This window comes from Panthera pardus, unplaced genomic scaffold (genome assembly GCF_024362965.1).
Source record: "Panthera pardus isolate Hobbes unplaced genomic scaffold, ASM2436296v1 HiC_scaffold_21, whole genome shotgun sequence".
Lineage (NCBI taxonomy): Eukaryota > Metazoa > Chordata > Mammalia > Carnivora > Felidae > Panthera > Panthera pardus.
Window position 1 is genome coordinate 65,348,584 of NW_026526777.1, and position 17,779 is coordinate 65,366,362.

General features: G+C 47.9%; 1 protein-coding gene and 1 long non-coding RNA gene across 2 annotated transcripts in view; one reads left to right on the forward strand and one right to left on the reverse strand.

The window, feature by feature from the left end:
• EFCAB2 (EF-hand calcium binding domain 2) overlaps positions 1–8,989 on the forward strand; it is a 130,342-nt gene extending 121,353 nt beyond the window's left edge. The window contains exons 4-7 of the mRNA XM_053909411.1: positions 2,402–2,481; positions 3,625–3,667; positions 3,766–3,832; positions 8,386–8,989. Coding sequence (XP_053765386.1) covers positions 2,402–2,481; positions 3,625–3,667; positions 3,766–3,832; positions 8,386–8,501 — 306 coding nt within the window. The 3' untranslated portion in view covers positions 8,502–8,989. The remainder of the gene's footprint in view (positions 1–2,401; positions 2,482–3,624; positions 3,668–3,765; positions 3,833–8,385) is intronic.
• Positions 4,535–6,013, reverse strand: LOC109251150 (uncharacterized). The gene is made up of 2 exons (XR_002073385.2): positions 5,763–6,013; positions 4,535–4,803 (listed from the first exon to the last, which is right to left on the reverse strand). It is a non-coding gene; the product is annotated as an uncharacterized LOC109251150 (long non-coding RNA).
• Positions 8,990–17,779: the final 8,790 nt, after the last annotated feature.

Consider the following 17,779-nt stretch of genomic DNA (forward strand, 5'->3'; position numbering starts at 1 on the left):
GGCACCCAAGTGGCTCAGTCAGTTGAGCGTCTGACTTCGGCTCAGGTCATGATCCCCCTGTTCGTGGGTTCGAGCCCCGCGTCAGGCTCTGTGCTGGCAGCTCGGAGCCTGGAGCCCGCTTCGGATTCTGTGTCTCCCCCTCTCTTCACCCCTCCCTTGCTTGTGCTCTGTCTCTCTCTCTCAAAAATAAATAAAACATTAAAAAAAGAATTATTATTTAATTGCATCGTTTTTATGCCATTGCTTCTGTATCTTTGTGTACAAAAGAATGGATGAGATGTGGCCTCTAGAGGACAGTGTTGGGTCATAGAAAGATTTTCACATTCTGCCCAAGTTGAAGGTGGACTTCTTTATTTTTCTTCTTACTTTGTAACCATAAGTCCTCTGTTTATTCATTATCCGTCTTAAAAGAAAAAATGTATGCATCTCCTGCCATCCTGGTTCGCTGGAGATCTGCTTTAACTTGCTGTTTTTGTGCAGTTTTGGCTCTCACAGATAGATCGGACCAGAATGATTGCAGTTTTCGCCCCAGCGTTGCGAGCCCCCAGGGGGATCATGGAAATCGTGTGGGAGCCAGGAGAGCCTTACGGGGCACATGCTATGTGTTGTGAATTCTCACGTGGTGGACAGAGTGAGCTATAGAGCTGAGCTTTGGAGAACCTACAGACCATTTGTAGATTGATGAGGATGCTCATAAAATATAGAGGAGTTTTGATCTTTCAAGGTCGAGACTGTTTGCTCTACGGTGATTTATTTGTGGGGGATGCGGAGAGAGGGAGGCAAGCCATTGATTGCCCCGGCTTCTGGAGCAAATTGGTAAAGTGATCAGCATAGAAACTCGCCATTTTAATTTAAAAATTATCCCTCCAAAGGTAGTCTCCTGAGATCGACATTTGATTTTTAAGAGGCTCCCGGGGTTGGGAGTCACAGTGCTACTCAAGCACATCGGAGCCAGATGAACATTAATTTGCAAAATCTCACCTTGTACCGAGAGGCAGCTGCTGAGACAATTGTTCGCGTATTGATGGGCTCAGAGAGTCTGGAGTATCATTGTGTCATGAGATGGGTGACATTTTCTGTTGATAGTGGAGTCCGAGGGCTGCGCTCATACCAGGTGAGCCTCTGAGCTTCTAGTATAAACATTAAAAAATAGTTGTCATCGGGACCACAGTGTGTTCCACTTAGCAGCAACCTATAGATTTCTTATTTTTTGTTCAAAGAATGAATCTGTTAAAAGGTCCTGTGTTGAATTGGGATCTATGAGCCTTTTAATAGGACTTTTGAAAAGGAGTGGAAAATTTACAGCTCCTCGTAAATAACCTGACATGAAAGTTAAGATCAATAGTGTTTTGTTCGGCCACACCGTTGACGTTGAACCTATGGGTGGGAGTCTCTCATTCTCATTTAACAGTGCCAGGTACCCAAATTTCTCTTCCTCGGGTGTAGTGTTTTATTTAGCAGTGGTATAACAAAGTGCCATTAACCATGTGGGCATTTAGTAAATATTATGGTGATTTGATATGTACTCTGGTCCTTGAGACATGATTGGTCCCCTAATCAGGGCCCTTCTCCGGTGTTCCTCATCACAGGAGAGAGCATCACTGCATCCCGTCTCTACAAGTCAGAGTCCTTGACTCCTCTCTTGGTTCTCATCTCTGCGCATAATAGACGCAGCTCTGCCCTATTGCTTTTACTTCTTAAATCTTTCTTGAAACCATCCACTTCTTTGTCATGGCCACCACTCTAGTCCAAGCTCTGTCACAGCTGCTGAGCCCACGGCAGAAGCCGCCTTGCCCCCAACCAGTGTGATCATTCACACACACACACATCTACGAGGCCTTCGGGGATCTCCCGTTGGTCTTAGGATGACAACCAGAGTCACTTTCATGGACGGTAAGACCCAGCAAGCTCCGGTTCCTGTCTCTCCCTCTTGCTCCTCCATCTTGCTCCCGAGCACCCCCCCTTCAGCCTCCTGGCTTCCACGGGGTCTTAGTGCATCCTGTTTCCTCTACGTGGAGTCTCGTCTCTGCTGGCTTTGTCTAAGTACCTTCTACTCACCCTTTATAAGTCCGCTCCAGTGTGATTTCCTCGTGAGTGCCTTTCCTGATCTGACCTACAACTGCCCTTTGCTCTATGCTCTAATAGACCCATTCTCCTTCACTTCATTATGTTTATAATTAGACACTCAGCTCTGCTGTTTTTTGATTAATATAGGTCTCCACTAATGAATGTAAGCTCTACGAGCAGGGACCATACCCAAGTATGCTCATTATCAAATCCCTAGCACTTGGCACAGTGCTTGGAAAAGGAGTTGCTCAGTACACTTGCTGAAGTAATACATGGCTATTATTTTTTCTTTTCTTTTTTTTTTTTACATGGCTATTCATTATGGAATGTTTAGGTAGAGGAAGAAGAACCCACTGGATACATTCGATTTGAAAAATTTCTTCCAGTGATGACTGAAGTACTCTTGGAAAGAAGGTAAGAAGGTACATGCAGTTGTGGAGGTAGTGATTAGAATTATCTTAATTTAAAAACACTTGGCTTTTTCACTTTGTATATTCTTTTAAAAAAATTTTTTTTATATTTATTTTTGAGAAACAGAGACAAAGCGTGAGCGGGGGAGGGGCAGAGAGGGAAGGAGACACAGAATCTGAAGCAGGCTCCAGGCTCTGAGCAAGAGGTCAACACAGAGCCCGAGGCGGGGCTCGAACCCACGAACTGTACGATCATGACCTGAGCCGATGTCGGACGCTCAACCGACTGAGCCACCCAGGCGCCCCTCATTTTGTATATTTTATTCAACCAACCAGTGTTTATCCTGGGATAGCTTCCTTCTAACTTTTCACTATAATTTTTTTTTAATTAAATTATTTTTTTTAAGTTAATTTATTTATTTTGAGAGAAAGAGAAAGAAAAAGGTGGGGGGGAGGGGAGAGAGAGAGAGAGAGAGAGAGAGAGAGACAAGTAGGGGAGGACCAGAGAGAGAGGGAGGGAGATTGAATCCCAAGCAGGCTCGGCACTGACAGCATGGAGCCCGATGCAGGCCTCGAACTCACAAACCGTGAGATCATGACCTGAGCCGAAACCAAGAGCTGGACACTTGACTCCACTTGAGTGGACGCTTGATCCATCCAGGCACCCCAGTCACTGCATTCTGAACGGCCATTTGGCATATGCTTAGAAATATCAACGATGTTTGTGCTAATCTGATAAGCAAAGTGTAATTACAGAGGCAAAAGGCTACCAAAAGCATAAACCAACAACAGATTTATTATCTTCTGTTTTGAATCATCACTGAGACTTAACCCTAATTACTCTTCTAAAGACCGTGTAGCGTTAGCTGACCACAGTTGGTTTACTGTAGAAAGTTTATTTCCCGAGAAGTGGATTTTTATCATGATGAAAAAGATGAATAGATAACATCACGTGATTTTGAACTAAATATTTTCTTTGGGTGTGAAGCGCTTTCGACTTTCATATCTCGAAATCCAAAACTGTTCCAGTGAGGGAAGTACTATTATCCTTGTATATGAGCAGCTTTTATTTTGTTCTATGTGATCGTTTATTGTGTAGAGACTGAGCTAAATACTGTGACATTTGCTCCCTTTACTGCATAATTAGATACAGACCAATTCCAGAGGATATCCTTCTTCGAGCGTTTGAGGTGTGTAAGCTCCAGGTTTTATATGTATTTATGTGAAAAATTCATCATATAGAATTTATTCACCAAACCAAACATACAATATCCACCTTTTCTTTTAGGTATTAGATCCATCTAAACGTGGGTTTCTTTTGAAGGAAGAACTGATCAAATATATGACTGAAGAAGGTAAGAGTGATTTATTACTTCTTTTTAAACTGTGACTTATTTAAGTGATTAATAATTTAACAACAATTATGGAAAAATTCTAGGGGATGCTTTTATTATTAAAAATTTTTTAATGTTTATTTTTGAGAGAGAGAGAGAGAGAGAGAGAGAATGTGTGAGCAGGGGAGGGGCAGAGAGAGAGGGAGACCCAGAATCCAAAGCAGGCTCCAAGCTCTGAGCTGTCAGCACAGAGCCCGACACGGGGCTTGAACCCACGAACTGCGAGATCACGACCTGAGCCAAAGTCGGATGCTCAACTGACTGAGTCATCCAGGCGCCCCTAGGAGATGCTTTTAAATCAATCATTCTGGTTCAAAGAGTTATTGACTACTCCTGTTATTTTGGTTTTGGAATGGGTTCTGTTTTGTGGGGGTAAGAGGACGAAGGGTGGGTTAAGGGGAGAGTGATAGTTGCTGTATAGGATTTTGTAACGTATAATGAAACTTCTACAAATTGAAGGCACTCTATTCACTTAAAGTATTTTCAGAATAAAAGCTATGCCCTTGGAAAACATGAACTATCAACCACTATAAATCAGTGCCTGTGACTAGATTGAAGATTTGAATTAGGTTATGGTAAAATTCCTTTTCAAAGAGCTTTTTAGTTGATGAACTTATAGATAATACAGACTCAATTGAACAGAATTCACACGGAAACTTCCAGTTCTTTATGCTGGCGGCGTTCTGTATTTGCTTTGACCTTGACCTACACATGCCCGGTTATCCATAACACTGTTTTCTTGAGGCACTCTCTCTGCTCAGGCGGATGTGTAAGTTCGTCTTCCTTGGACTTCTGTGGCCTGATGGTCACTCTCCTGAAACCGTGCCCATCTGGGTCACGTTCCTTCCTCCCATATGAGGTTAGGGTTCTGTCTCCTTTGTTCCGTTCGCTGGTTTGCGGGTTGAGTCCCGCATGATGCACAGTTGCCATCACTAGAGACAGAACCAAAAGTGCAAGTGACTGTGAGGACTGGAGACCAAGATTGTCCACCGGCACAGCTGGTTGGGCCACGCTGACCTGACCCACCACGAGGTGAGGCTACGGGCAACGAGGACAAGAATGACTTGGCTGTCACGGCTGCCACCAAGCACTCTTGTGACACTGTAACAAATATCTTCGAAAAGAATTTTTTTAAATGTTTATCTATCTTTGAGAGAGAGAGAGAGAGAGACAGAGCACGAGCGGGGGAGAGGCAGGGAGAGAGGCAGACACGGAATCTGAAGCAGGTTCCAGGCCCTGAGCCGTCAGCACAGAGCCCGACTCGGGGCTCAAACTCACAAACTGGGAGATCTGAGCCAAGGTCAGATGCTCAACAGACTGAGCCACCCAGGTGCCCTGAGAGCAAGAGTAAAGTCTTATGCGTTACAGCCACCCCCTACCCCCCCACCCCCCTGCCCTGCCATAGTAAGTCTCAACAAATGTGGGTTGAATTATTAAAGGAATGAGCAGGGGCGCCTGGGTGGCTCAGTGGGTTAAGCAACTGACTTGGGCTCGGGTCATGATCTCACGGTTTGTGAGTTCGAGCCCCGCGTCGGGCTCTGTGCGGACGGCTTGGAGCCTGGAGCCCGCTTCGGATTCTGTGTCTCCCCCTCTCTCTACCCCTCCCCTGCTCATGCTCTGTGTCTCTCTGTCTCTCCATGATAAATAAACATTTAAAAAAAATAAAAAATAAATGAATGAGCCAATGAAAGAAGGATTCGTGAAGGGGCCCAATGGAGAGAGATAGGTACTGACAACATAGTGTGAACAGAGGTGGGGAGGCAGAAGTGAGCGTGATATCTCCGTATCACAGAGACTGTGAGGGGAGAGCGCCTGGCCAACAGCAGGAGACAAGCCTGGGTAGATCTGTGGGCTAGCCTGTTGAGGCCTGGGCTCAGGGCTCGGGACTCACCCTGTGGGCACCACAGGAGCATCGCGGGGTGTTGAGCAGATGGTCCTTACGGGGCAGGAGGGATTGTTGGAAGACCAGTCTGGTGCTGGCGGTTTGTTGGACGAGTAAGAGACCGGTCAGGAGGCTACTGCGGCTTTGGGAAGGTGCCCTAGCGAGGTTAGTCTGGAGCCAGCAGGCGGAATGGAAAGGAGAGATGGGTACAGGGGGCCCCCCAGGTGGCTCAGTCGGTTAAGAGTCCGACTTCCGCTCAGGTCATGATCTCACGGTTCTTGAGTTCGAGCCCCACGTTGGGTTCTGTGCTGTCATCACAGAGCCTGCTTCGGATCTTCTGTGTCGTCTCTCTGCCCCTCCCCCACTCACGGGCACTCTCTCTCTCTCTCTCAAAAATAAATAAACTGAAAAAAAAAAGAGAGAGAGGTACAGTAGGCCTGTTTACAGCAGGATCCGTGGGTCTCGATGAGTAACAGCACGTAGGGAACAAAGGTGGGAGCTGAGGCAGGAGTAACAGGGCCTTGACTCGGATGATGGGTGTCACGGGAATGCTGTTGACTGACACCGAGATATCAGAAGCAGACTGCCTCGGACACAGAGATAAGGGGATGTTTCACAACATCCACAGACTATTAGGTTGGGAAGCTGCATTCTGGCTGCCCGGGATGTCATATGAAACACATGATAAGCCACAGCGAACCAAATTCCTGAAAGACGTCCAGGCATGTGATGGTGTCAGACAGTATTTAGCAGCAGGGAAGGTCTCCAAAACTTTGTTTCAACAAATACATGTTGCCACCTGTGTGCCAGAATGTTCTAAGTGTTAGTTAGATAATAACATGTTGAGTCCTCATAACAACCGCATTAGATGGCTGCCGTGATTATCTTCTCCATTTCGCAGGGAGGAAAACTGAGACACAGAGAGCTTAAGTGATTTGCCCAGGATCTTAAAGTTAATGAGACAGCTAAGCATTTGAACCCAGGTAGTCTGCCTCCCAAGATTGTGCTTTAAAAAAAAAATGTTTATTTATTCATTGAGAGACAGAGAGAGAGAGAGAGAGAGAGAGAGAGAGAGAGAATCCCAAGCAGGCTGCACGCTGTCAGCATAGAGCCTGATGCAGGGCATGATCTCACATGAGATCATGACCTGAACTGAAATCAAGAGTCAGACGCTTAACCGACTGAGCCACCCAGGCGCCCCCACAAGATTGTGCTTTTAATCATTAAGCTATTCCGTTCCTATCCTTAATCAAACACTGTGTACCTCCTTCCTTGCCCACGGAAGCGGTGTGGCTGCCTTCTGGATTGTACTGTGAACAGCGTCGTGTTCTGAGCGGTCGAGTGTAGCCCTCGGGGTCATGGACCTTGAGCTGGACTACGGCATCCAGATCCCAGCTCTGCCACTCATTGGCCGGGGCGGTGGCCTCGCGTCTCTGTGTGCCGGTTCCTCTTCTGTAAGTGGGGCAGCCATCCTTTCGTCTTGTGAGGCGCTTGGGAGGTTAACTTCGTGCGTCTCAACACGTGGTTGTCACCAGTGCTCTGTGCAGGACCTCCACGGTGCCCATCGGAGTTCGTTGGCAGTGGAGTTTCCATTTAATCAGCTGTAAGAAAGATGTTAGGCTGTATAAGCGTTCTGTCTTTTCTCAGGATGTAAGTACGGTTTCGAGAACTCGACACATTGCCCTTGTTCGATAGTCTGTTATCATTGTCCTCACGATCCCCACTTGAGTGATTTCTGTGGTTTTAGCTGAATTCCGACCTGGAAAACATCGTGTGTCATGGCAGGTGAAAAACTCGGAAGATAAGTGATCCACAGGCCTTAGTAACTCACCGGCTCAGAGAAGCGTCTTTTGGGGGGAAAGTGGCGATTTGGATGTTTCTGTATTTTTGCTTAATATCAGGACAAAGTTCTTTCTTAAGTAGTTGGCAACCTTTCCGGCGTTCCTCCTGAGTTTGCTTCTCATCTTGGTGGCATCAGGGTCCAAGATGACCCTCAGCTGTTACCTGGATCCAGCAAAATCCACAGGTTCTCTGTGCAACTTTTGGTTTCGTATGACAGCAACGCTGGGCCAGACTATAACAGAGAGGACCGTTTTGACCCGGAGGATGAGTGGCATCTGTCCGTGGGTTCAGCTGGCATCACGAAGCTGGCCGAGCTGGTCAGGGAGTATTCAGAGACTTCACGTCTCTGTCAGCGGCTCTTCAGCAACTTTGCGTCGCGACCGTTTAATCCCTTCGTCACAGCCTTGCTCAATATAATGATTAGACTCCCTAGAAAAGTGAGCCTTCGGGTGAAGGCAATTCCAATAGTTTTAATTTAAATAAATAAGCAACCTTATTCAGGGGGGTCTTAATGTTCTCCTGCTGTTCTGGCTGGAGTGATCGATGTTATAGGTCGCTTGAGCTATGATGTCTGCAAGGCAGACTAAGTCCCAAGTCGGCCAGGGGTACAACTGCCTGCTCTTTGAGTGTCTGGACGGTCGTGATGTGCTGGCTCCGGGGCTCCAGGGAGAGGAACCAGCGACACGGCGGGGACCTGGGGGGCTCCGTGGCAATTAAGCTCGTTGGCGGAAAGAGAAAGCAAAAGATCAGAGGATCGTAAATGATGAATTTCCCTTCTTGTCCTTCCCAGGTGAGCCTTTCTCTCAGGAGGAAATGGAAGAAATGTTGTCTGCTGGAATTGATCCAGAATCGAATTCAGTTCATTACAAGGACTATATAGCAATGATGGTGATAGATGAAAGTTAAGTGCCTTGAAGACTTAATTTCTAACTGAGAGGCTGATTTTAAACATGGCTTGTCCTTGTGAATTTCGCGTTTTATCTTATAATTCCTGTATACGCTGATTAATGCCCAGTAACAACTATTTCAAGACACTTTGTTCTTTAAAGATGATCATTACGCTGTAAAACACAGATTTATTTGGTGTGGTCTAGCCTTATGGAATGGCAAATTGCTAATTATTTTAAAGCTTGTTCTTAAAACGTTTTAACATTATCCGTGGATTGTTGTTAATTTCCCGCAATAAAACTCAGGTGACCTTCAAATTAATTAAGCTGAAAAAATGAAGAATGACCAGAATGACCCCAGGTTTGGCATAGAAGGATCTTGGAATGGGGCAGAATGAGCACAAACTGAAAATGAGTAGTAGCATGGGGAAAGCCACAAACGACTAATGCTTCGGCATCTGAACGTGGAAGGGGCGTGATTGAAATAAATATTGATAATTAATTGCTTATGAGTGTCGATTATAAGTCTCATTTGAGATGATATTAACCCAGCTAAAGGAGTTGAGGTAATTGAATGTAGAGAGGAGAAAACTGAATGGAGGGGCGCCTGGGTGGCTCAGTCGGTTAAACGTCCCACTTCGGCTCAGGTCATGATTTTGAGGCTCGCGGGTTCAAGCCCCGTGTCGGGCTCTGTGCGGACAGCTCGAAGCCTGGAGCCCGCTTCGGATTCTGTGTCTCCCTCGCTTTCTGCCCCTCCCCACTCTCACTCTGTCTCTCTCTCTCCCCCTCCCCTGCTCATGCTTTCTCTGTCTCTCAAAAATGAATAAATGTTAAAAAAAAAATTAAAAAAAGAAGACTGAATGGAAATTGATAATGCAAGGAAGTGGCAATTCTCTTCTGTCTTTAGAGTTCTTACCTGTTCACAATAGCTGCCGTGAGAGTATTGTCCTGACTACTGAGTGAGAATATTGAGAAATTCTGTGGTGTGCAGGAGGTATAGCTGTTGAAAGAGCAGCATAAAGTTATCTGAACACAAGGAATCATGATGGAGAAAGGCCCAGGAACTTACAAGCAAAGGGGGAAATAAGGTAAAGGAAAATGAATAGTCTCCCATAACCTGTCTAGCCTTTCATGTGCATGCATTACACACACAGGGATCTCTCTGTATTTTTTTATTTTAAAAATTTTTATTATTATTTAAAACATGTTTATTATGATTTTAAAAATGTTTATAATTTTTTAAATTTACATCCAAATTAGTTAGCATGTAGTGCAACAGTGATTTCAGGAGTAGATTCCTTAGTGTCCCTGACCCATTTAGCCCAGCCCCCCTCCCATAACCCCTCCAGTAACCCTCAGTTTGTTCTCCATATTTAAGAGTCTCTTATGTTTTGTCCCCCTCCCTGTTTTTATATTATTTTTGCTTCCCTTCCCTTATGTTCATCTGTTTTGTCTCTTAAAGTCCTCAAATGAGTGAAGTCATATGGTATTTGTTTTTCTCTAATTTCGCTTAGCATAATACCCTCTAGTTCCATCCATGCAAATTTTTGTTTTTTTAATGTTTATTTTTGAGAGAGAGAGAGAGAGAGAGAGAGAGAGAGAGAGAGGCAGAGAGAAAGGGAGACACGGAATCTGAAGCAGGTTCCAGGCTCTGAGCTGTCCACATAGAGCCTGATGCGGGGCTCAAACCGAGATCATGACCTGAGCTGAAGTCAGATGCTTAACTGACCAAGCCGCCCAGGCGCCCCTATTTTTTATTTTTTAATTAATGTTTCTTATCTATTTTTGAGAGAGAGTGCGAGCAGGGGAGGGGCGGAGAGAGAGGGAGCCAGAGGATCCAAAGCGGGCTCTGCACTGACAGAGTTCGAACCCACGAACCATGAGATCATGACCTGAGCCAAAGTCGGATGCTCAACAGACTGAGCCACTCGGCGCCCCCCACAGTGATCTCTGTTTAAAGATGCTTCACCCCTACGTGTGTGTATACACACACACACACACACACACACACACACATAAACATTTGATGTTGCTTATGATTCTTCCTCTTAGGCATGCAAGAGAGGGGCTGCTACCCAAGAAACTGTCACTATTTGTCCATTCATTCATGAAACATTTACTGAGTATTCTTGGTGTGTTAGGAACTAGAGGGGCAAGGTGGCGCTGTCCCTAACTAATCGAGGTCCCCAACCGATCGAGGTCCCCAACGGATCGAGGTCCCCAACTGATTGAAATCCCTAACTGATCGAGGTCTCTAACCGATCGAGGTCCCCAACTGATCGAGGTCCCTAACTAATCGAGGTCCCCAACCGATTGAGGTCCCTGTTTAGTGGAGGAGATCTGCAAGTCAGTCAGCAACCACATTTCAGGCTGGGGCACATTCAGGGGGCTATGGAAATGTAAAAGAGGGGTAGCTCACTCAGCCTGGTGGGTGAGTTTCCAGGAGAGGAGAGGGTCTGGTGAGCAGAGAAGGCGTCCCAGAGTAGGTAACACCTACGGTAAAGACAAGTGGTTTACTGAGCTGGTGGCAGGACACGGGGTATTTCCAGAGGGGACCAGTGAGTGCAAAAACCCTGGGGGTGTCATGAAACATGAAGCAATCTGGGAACTTAAGGTGGTGTAGTGTGTTTGGCGTGGATTTGGGGGAACATGATGAGAGATGAAGTTGGGGCGGTAGACGGGGGCTGTATCCTTAAGGATATCGGGTTAGGCGTGCAGTTAGGGTTTTAGTGTTAGAATTTCGACTTTTTCTGATGATCATCGAGAAAGAGCATTTGTAAATAGCATGGAAAATAGATCCGGGGGAGTCGAGACTAGAAAGAAGCAGAGAGACCAGCTGGTAAACGACGTGGCTGGTGGAAGGACATAGGTTGGGAATAGTCTGGCCGGAGTCCCAGGTTTCTGACTTGGACAGCGGGCAGATCGTAGAGCCACGAATTCAGCTAGGAAATCCAGGAAGCAAGTCAGGGTTGGTGGGCAAAATGGCGAGTTTGGCGGTGGACGTCTAGGGCTTGAGGAGCGAGTACACCCAACAACCAGTTGGATCAGTAAGAGGAAAATCTGGCAAGAGACTTGGATTTCGGAAGGGAAGAGGGTCAAAGCCCAAGGGGAAGGTCAGCACTTAAGGGAGGGCAGGGGAGGAGGGGCCCACGAGAGACTGGGCAGGAGAAGCCTGAGGGGGGAAAGCAGGACAGAAGCGTCAGGAAGCCAAGTGGGAGAGGATCGCAAGGATCTCAAGGCTGTAGCGAGGGCAGGGAAGTTAAAGATGGAGGATGCAGGGGCGCCTGCGCGGCTCAGTCGGTTAAGCTCTGACTTCGGCCCGGGTCAGGACCTCACAGTTCGTGAGTTTGAGCCCCGCATTGGGCTCTCTGCTGTCAGCGCAGAGCCTGCTTCAGATCCTCTGTCCCCCGCCCCCCGCCCCTCCCTGCTGGTTCTCTCTCAAAATAAAAAATAAACTGACAAAAAGATTAAATAAAGATGGAAAAATGTGTACCAGTGGTAGCAACAGCGTTCGCGGGTGGCCTCTGCGGGAGCAGATTTGGCGAAGTGACAGGGGCAGCGTCGGGTGGGTTGGGGACCAGAGGGCTGTGAGAAGGTGGAGCGTGAGGACGGGGCAGGAGAAGGAGAGCAGGTTGAGGGAGTTATTTTCGGAAGAGGGGACACATGCAGGCGTGTGTGTACTCAAAGGGCTGAGGATAGGAGAGAAGTCAAAGACCCTAAGGAAGTAGGCGGATCCAGGTTCCAGAGCAAGAAAAAAAAAAAAAAAAGATTGTTTTGGGGTGGGTTGGAACAAGGAACCGGCATAGACAGTTCCTACCCAATGGCCTCTGTTTCATTCTTACTTTTTTTTTTTTAATATTTATTTTATTTTTGAGAGAGAGAGCATGAGCTCCAAGGGGCTCATGAGGGGTAGAGAGAATCCGCAGCAGGCTCCAGGCTCCTGTCCGAGCTGTCAGCACGGAGCCCTACGTGGGGCTCGAACTCACCAACCGCGAGATCATGACCTGAGCGGAAGTTGGATGCTTAACCGCCGGAGCCACCCAGGAAGGCCTGTTTCATTCTTGAATGGAGAGGAAGGTAGTAGGTTAGGAGCTTGCGTTGACAGAGAGCCCAGGTGAGGATTTTCAGGAAATCCTGGAGGATTGTGTTCAGTGACCCGGGCTCAGGAGCAGAAATGGTGGGTTGCTCGGCTGACTCAGGGTTAAGGTCCTGTCATCCGAGATGGAAGGAACCAAAGGGCAAGGCAGTGGGGGACTCCGCAGGAAAGCAGGCATGGGGATGGTCTGTGGAGTCCACGTGTTCGGCACAGATACGGGAGCGGCTAACAGACTGCGGCAGAGGGGCAGGGCCCCCGAACCTCTACAGGGCAGCACGAGTGTGGCCGGAGGGAGGGGGGACTGGCTTGCTTCCCAGTCGTAATCCAGTCTGCTTGCCATTGGACTCCAGTGCGTTCTTAGGGCGTTCGTCTGCTCTCCATGTTATTCCAGCTAACATCTGTGCACTATTCACCGTGCCCTCCACCTATCAGCTCCCCTGACCCGCGCATCCCCCGCGGATAAGGGGTACTGTTGCGTTACCCCCATTTCACAGCGGTGGTAACAAGGCTACACAGCTCTGAGGGTTGTACTTGTCAGTGTTCGCCACATTGTGTTGTGGTAACAAATAACCCGAAAACCTCGGGGCTTTCTACGATGAGCTGTTACTTGTTCGTGTTTTATGTCACGTGACCTCTTCCAACCGTGTCTTCGACGGGAGGGTGGCCATCTGTCCTGGTTCACCCCGGGGGGTTCCCACCGGTCCCTGTTGTAGGGACATAACTGTTACTAGAGCCCCCTCTTAGCAACATGCCAGTTGAGACCATCGAAATGTGGTTATCCTGTTCACAAATAGCACATAAGGGGCGCCTGGTGGCTCCCTCCATTAAGCATCTGACTCTTGATCCCGGCTCAGGTCACGATCTCACGGTTCGCGAGATCGAGCCCCACGTCGGGCTCTGCCCCGCCAGTGTCGAGCCTGCTTGGGATTCTCCCTCTCCCTTTCTCTCTGCTCCTCACCTGCTCACACGTGCACTCTCTCTCGCGCTCTTTCAAAATAAACCTAAAAACAATAGCACATAAAAATGATGGTGAGGAATCCTTCCTGCTGGAATGTTTTGGGAACGATAACCACCGAGGCGTGCTAACGGCCGGGGCAACACCCGAGTGGGGAACGGATGTGGCGCTCGCTTTGCGGTGCGTGTGAGAATCACCACCCGGAGAGGAGGACGAGCCTCGTGCTCGTGGGCCAGGGCGGGGCCGCGTGAGGGAGGGGGGGCGGTGGCCCCGAGAGCGTCAACCCCCAGGCTGCCCGCGATGGCGACAGGCTGTGGCCGCGCCGCGGCGTGGCAGGGGCGTGAAATGCCCTGTAAGGAGGAAGCGCACTCAGGGCCACATCATTCGGCGGCAGTGGCCCGCGCCAGCGTGTCGCGTTGAAGCGTGTCCTGGTGCCCAGCGCGGGGGCCCAAGCAGGGACTTGTCCGGAGCGCTCGGGCAGCTCAGCCTTCTCTTCCAGGAGCCTGTGGCCCCGGGCGACCCCGGTGCCACAGAAGCACAGTTTGGTGAGTTCGCCCCGATGCTGTTCATGAGCAGACGGTGCCACGTTGTCCTCTTGGGGAGGCGCGCTCCCTCCCGGAAGCTCCCTCGGGGCCGGGGACCCCCTTCTGGAATTCCTTCGGAAGTTCTGACTGGCGGCCGACTTCCCACCCCGTCTCGAGGAGATTCGGTCCCTTGGGGAGTCACAAGAGTTGGCCCTGGGGAATGCGGTCCATTTATCTTTAGCACAGACGTTGTTTTTCGGAGGCCCCCCGTAGAGCGCGACCCAGAAATCCGGTTTCGTCTTCTAGTTGTGGCATCAGTGTGGCCTGTTTACAAAGGGGAGGGTTGTCTTCGTCCGCAGGCACCTCTCTCACCCCCGTGGCCCTCGGCCTCCGGTGTGAACCACAAAGAAAGAGCCCGATTCTGCTTCCCCTGGCTTCCCAGGCATCCAAGTGCCTGGAGGATTCTTTTTCATGGAATGGGGGGGGGGGGGGGGGGTGGTGGTCCGTGTAGATCTTTCTCCCTTCCGGCTTCCGGGGAAGCGCACGCCTCGCCCATACAGCCACTTCCTCGTGGAAGATGAGCGTCACTGCCTTGTGTCCTCTGGGCACGTTAACAAGCAGACGGCCTCCTGGTCACGCGAGCCCCACCTCGTGCCGGGCGCAGGAGCTTCGTGTTTCCACAAGTGTGGTCCGCGATCTCCTGCATCGGGACACCTGGGAGGGGTGCCCGGTAGACATTCGGGCTCCCGAGCCCCACTCCAGAGCCTGAAAACGGAATCTGGGCGTGCTGTGGCGCAGGGGTGGGGCTTGGAGGGGGCTCTGCCTCTGACTGATTAGGCAGCGGGTGCAGACGTTCAATACTGCTGAGTCTCTGCGTCTTAATTGGTAAGTGGAAAGAACCCCTACCTTATGGGGCTGGTGGGAAAATCAAATGAGATAATGAAAGAAAATTCTTTAAGGGGTGTGAGGTGTGACACAAATCTTATTTATAGGAAACCAGCCAGGGAGGGAGGAAGGGAAGGAGGAAAAGAGGAGAAGGGAGAAGGAGGACGGGAGAGGTGGGGAGGGAGAAGGGGAGAAGGGGGAGAGGAAGGGGGAAGGGAGGGATCAGAGAGGGGAGAGGGGGGAAGAGAGGCCAGCTGCCTGGGTAGGGACAATCAGAGAGGGTGGGAAAGTCGTAGGTGATAATGTATTTAATCTGGGGGCTAAAGGCAGTGATCCATCTCAGGTACTACTGGTAGAAGGAGATCAGGAGGTTTGCTATCTTGGTGCTATTGATTACAAGCTCTTAAGTGTAGATCGAGAAATCAGGAGGGTTTTTAAAAACGTTTTATGTATTTATTTTTGAGAGAGAGCGCACATGCACGGGAGTGAGGGAGGGGCGGAGAGAGAGGGAGACAGAGAATCCCAAGCAGGCTCCGTGATGACAGCTCGGAGCCTATAACTCGGGGCTCAAACCCACGAGCCATGAGACCATGACCTGAGCTGAAATCAGGAGCCGGATGCTTAACCGCCTGAGCCCCCCAGGCGCCCCGAATTGGAGGTTTTAGGCAGTGCTTTATCTTTTTTTTTTTTAAAAACTGCAGTAAAATAAAAAAACAGTATAAAATTTGCCATCTTAACTGTTGTCAAATGTACAGTTCAATAGTGAGTATATTTATGTTCTTGTGAATTAGATCTTCAGAACTTTTTCATCTTGCACATCTGAAGTGCTGTACCCATTAAACAACTCCCCTCCCCCCCCCCCCCCCCCCCCCCGCCGTGAATACCATTCTACTTTGTTTCTGTGAGGTTGACTACTGTGAGTTAAATACTGCGTGTAAGTCAAATTGTACTGTATTTGTCTTTTTGTGACTGGGATGTTTCACTTGGCATAGTGTCCTCAAGGTTCATCCACGTTGTCGCAGGGGTGAGGATTTCCTTTCTTTTAAAGGCCGAATAATACTCCATCGTAGATACTGACCACATTTTGTGTATCCATTCATCCATCGGTGGGCGTTTGGGTCGCTTTCACGTCTTGGCTACTGTAAATCATGCTGCCATGAATGATTCCGGATAAATACCCAGAAGTGGGATTGCTGGATCTTTCTCCTTTTTTGCAAAATTGCTCTCAGTCACAGTGCTTTTAAAGTGGCATAAATTATTCACCTCACTTACTGGAGAAAGCTCTCTAATTCACTTGAGGAAACAATGTTTTATTGTTATTTAAAAAATTGATGCGGTGGAACATTTGAGGCCAATTCTAGTTCTTTGGAGAAGGAGGTAAGATAAAATAGCCCGCTGTGAAGATCCAGACACAGTTTTATATGAGCGGCTGTGCAGAGTGGCAGATAGATCCGGGTACTTCCTTGTTAGTCTTTAGCTACTCAGTAAGAAATCTTGAAAGCCACTTCGAGCCATTTATGACTATGTTTATGAAATTTATGGAAGTATGGATCGAGTATTACCTGACTTAAGGTATGGCTAAAAAAAAAGTCAGGATTTTGTGTGTGTGTGTGTGTGTGTGTGTGTGTGTGTTCTGAATGCTTAGGTTTTAAATATCTTGCCAGCTGTGGTGACTCCATTCGGAACCCAGTTACCAGTTCAAGGCATGATGTTCACAGGGGCAGAGTTCATTGTTAGGGAGAGTAAAGATGACTCGATTTGCCAACTAGTCTTCTTGGTAATTTCCAGTATTTTTTAGTTACTCTTCACGAAATCGGAGGAGACCTTGTAAGTCAGCTGACCAAGAGCTCCGCCATTTTCTTGACGCTCGCTTCCCTTCCGCTTGCAGTGCCGGTGCTGTATTCAATTCCCGGTCACTTTGTGGGAAACTTTTTAAGCCTCTTATCAGTTTAAGGAGGCTAGTTTTGTTAAAACCAGATAACATCTGTGAATCCCCCACTTGACTGGGCACCCACGTGTTTAGTAAAGGGTGAGAGTGTGTATGGGGGCCAAGGCACCCCCGTGCTACCCTTAGGACACCTGCCTTCCTTCCTGACACGTGACTCCTGACATGTGGACCCCGTGACCATGCTAGTGTCCATCCATATTGTGCATGGTCAGAGCTAATTCTAATTTTGAGAATCTCCAGAGGAAAGGGTAAACAAAGTAAAACGTAAAATGCTCTGAAAGTTGTCCGAGTATTTCTAAAGCAGTGCATGGCTATTAAAAAGAAATCGGAAAATACGAGTACGCAAAAAAGAAGAGAAAACCCAAGACTATGTATCTTTATATAACATCTTCAAAATGTCACTATGGAGTCGATTGGTCAGGGTCCTAGACTGTGAGGACAGAAACAAGGCTGCTTCGCTCAAGTGAAAGGGGATACACAGGAAGGCAAAGGTGGTCATAGTGTCCACAGACCGTGAGATCATGACCTGAGCCGAAGTCGGACGCTTAACCGACTGAGCCACCCAGGCGCCCCTGTAATCTGCACTTTAATACACCGTGAACAATTTTGCTGTTAGTGTGTATTTACCTAAAATAGAAATTTAATCATTGAGTAGTATGTAATTGTTGGGATCTATTGTAATGTATTTAACTAGTTTCTTATTCCTGGTCATTTAGATAATTTTCAGTTTTGCTCTATCACGATAAATTGTTATGAATATCCGGGTAGTTAAATCTTAATTATTTGCTTAGAATACATTCCTAGAAGCGGAATGGTTGAGTCAACTTTATTTTTTTATTTTTTATTTTTTAAATTAATTATTTTTTTATTTAAAAAAATTCTTTTTAAT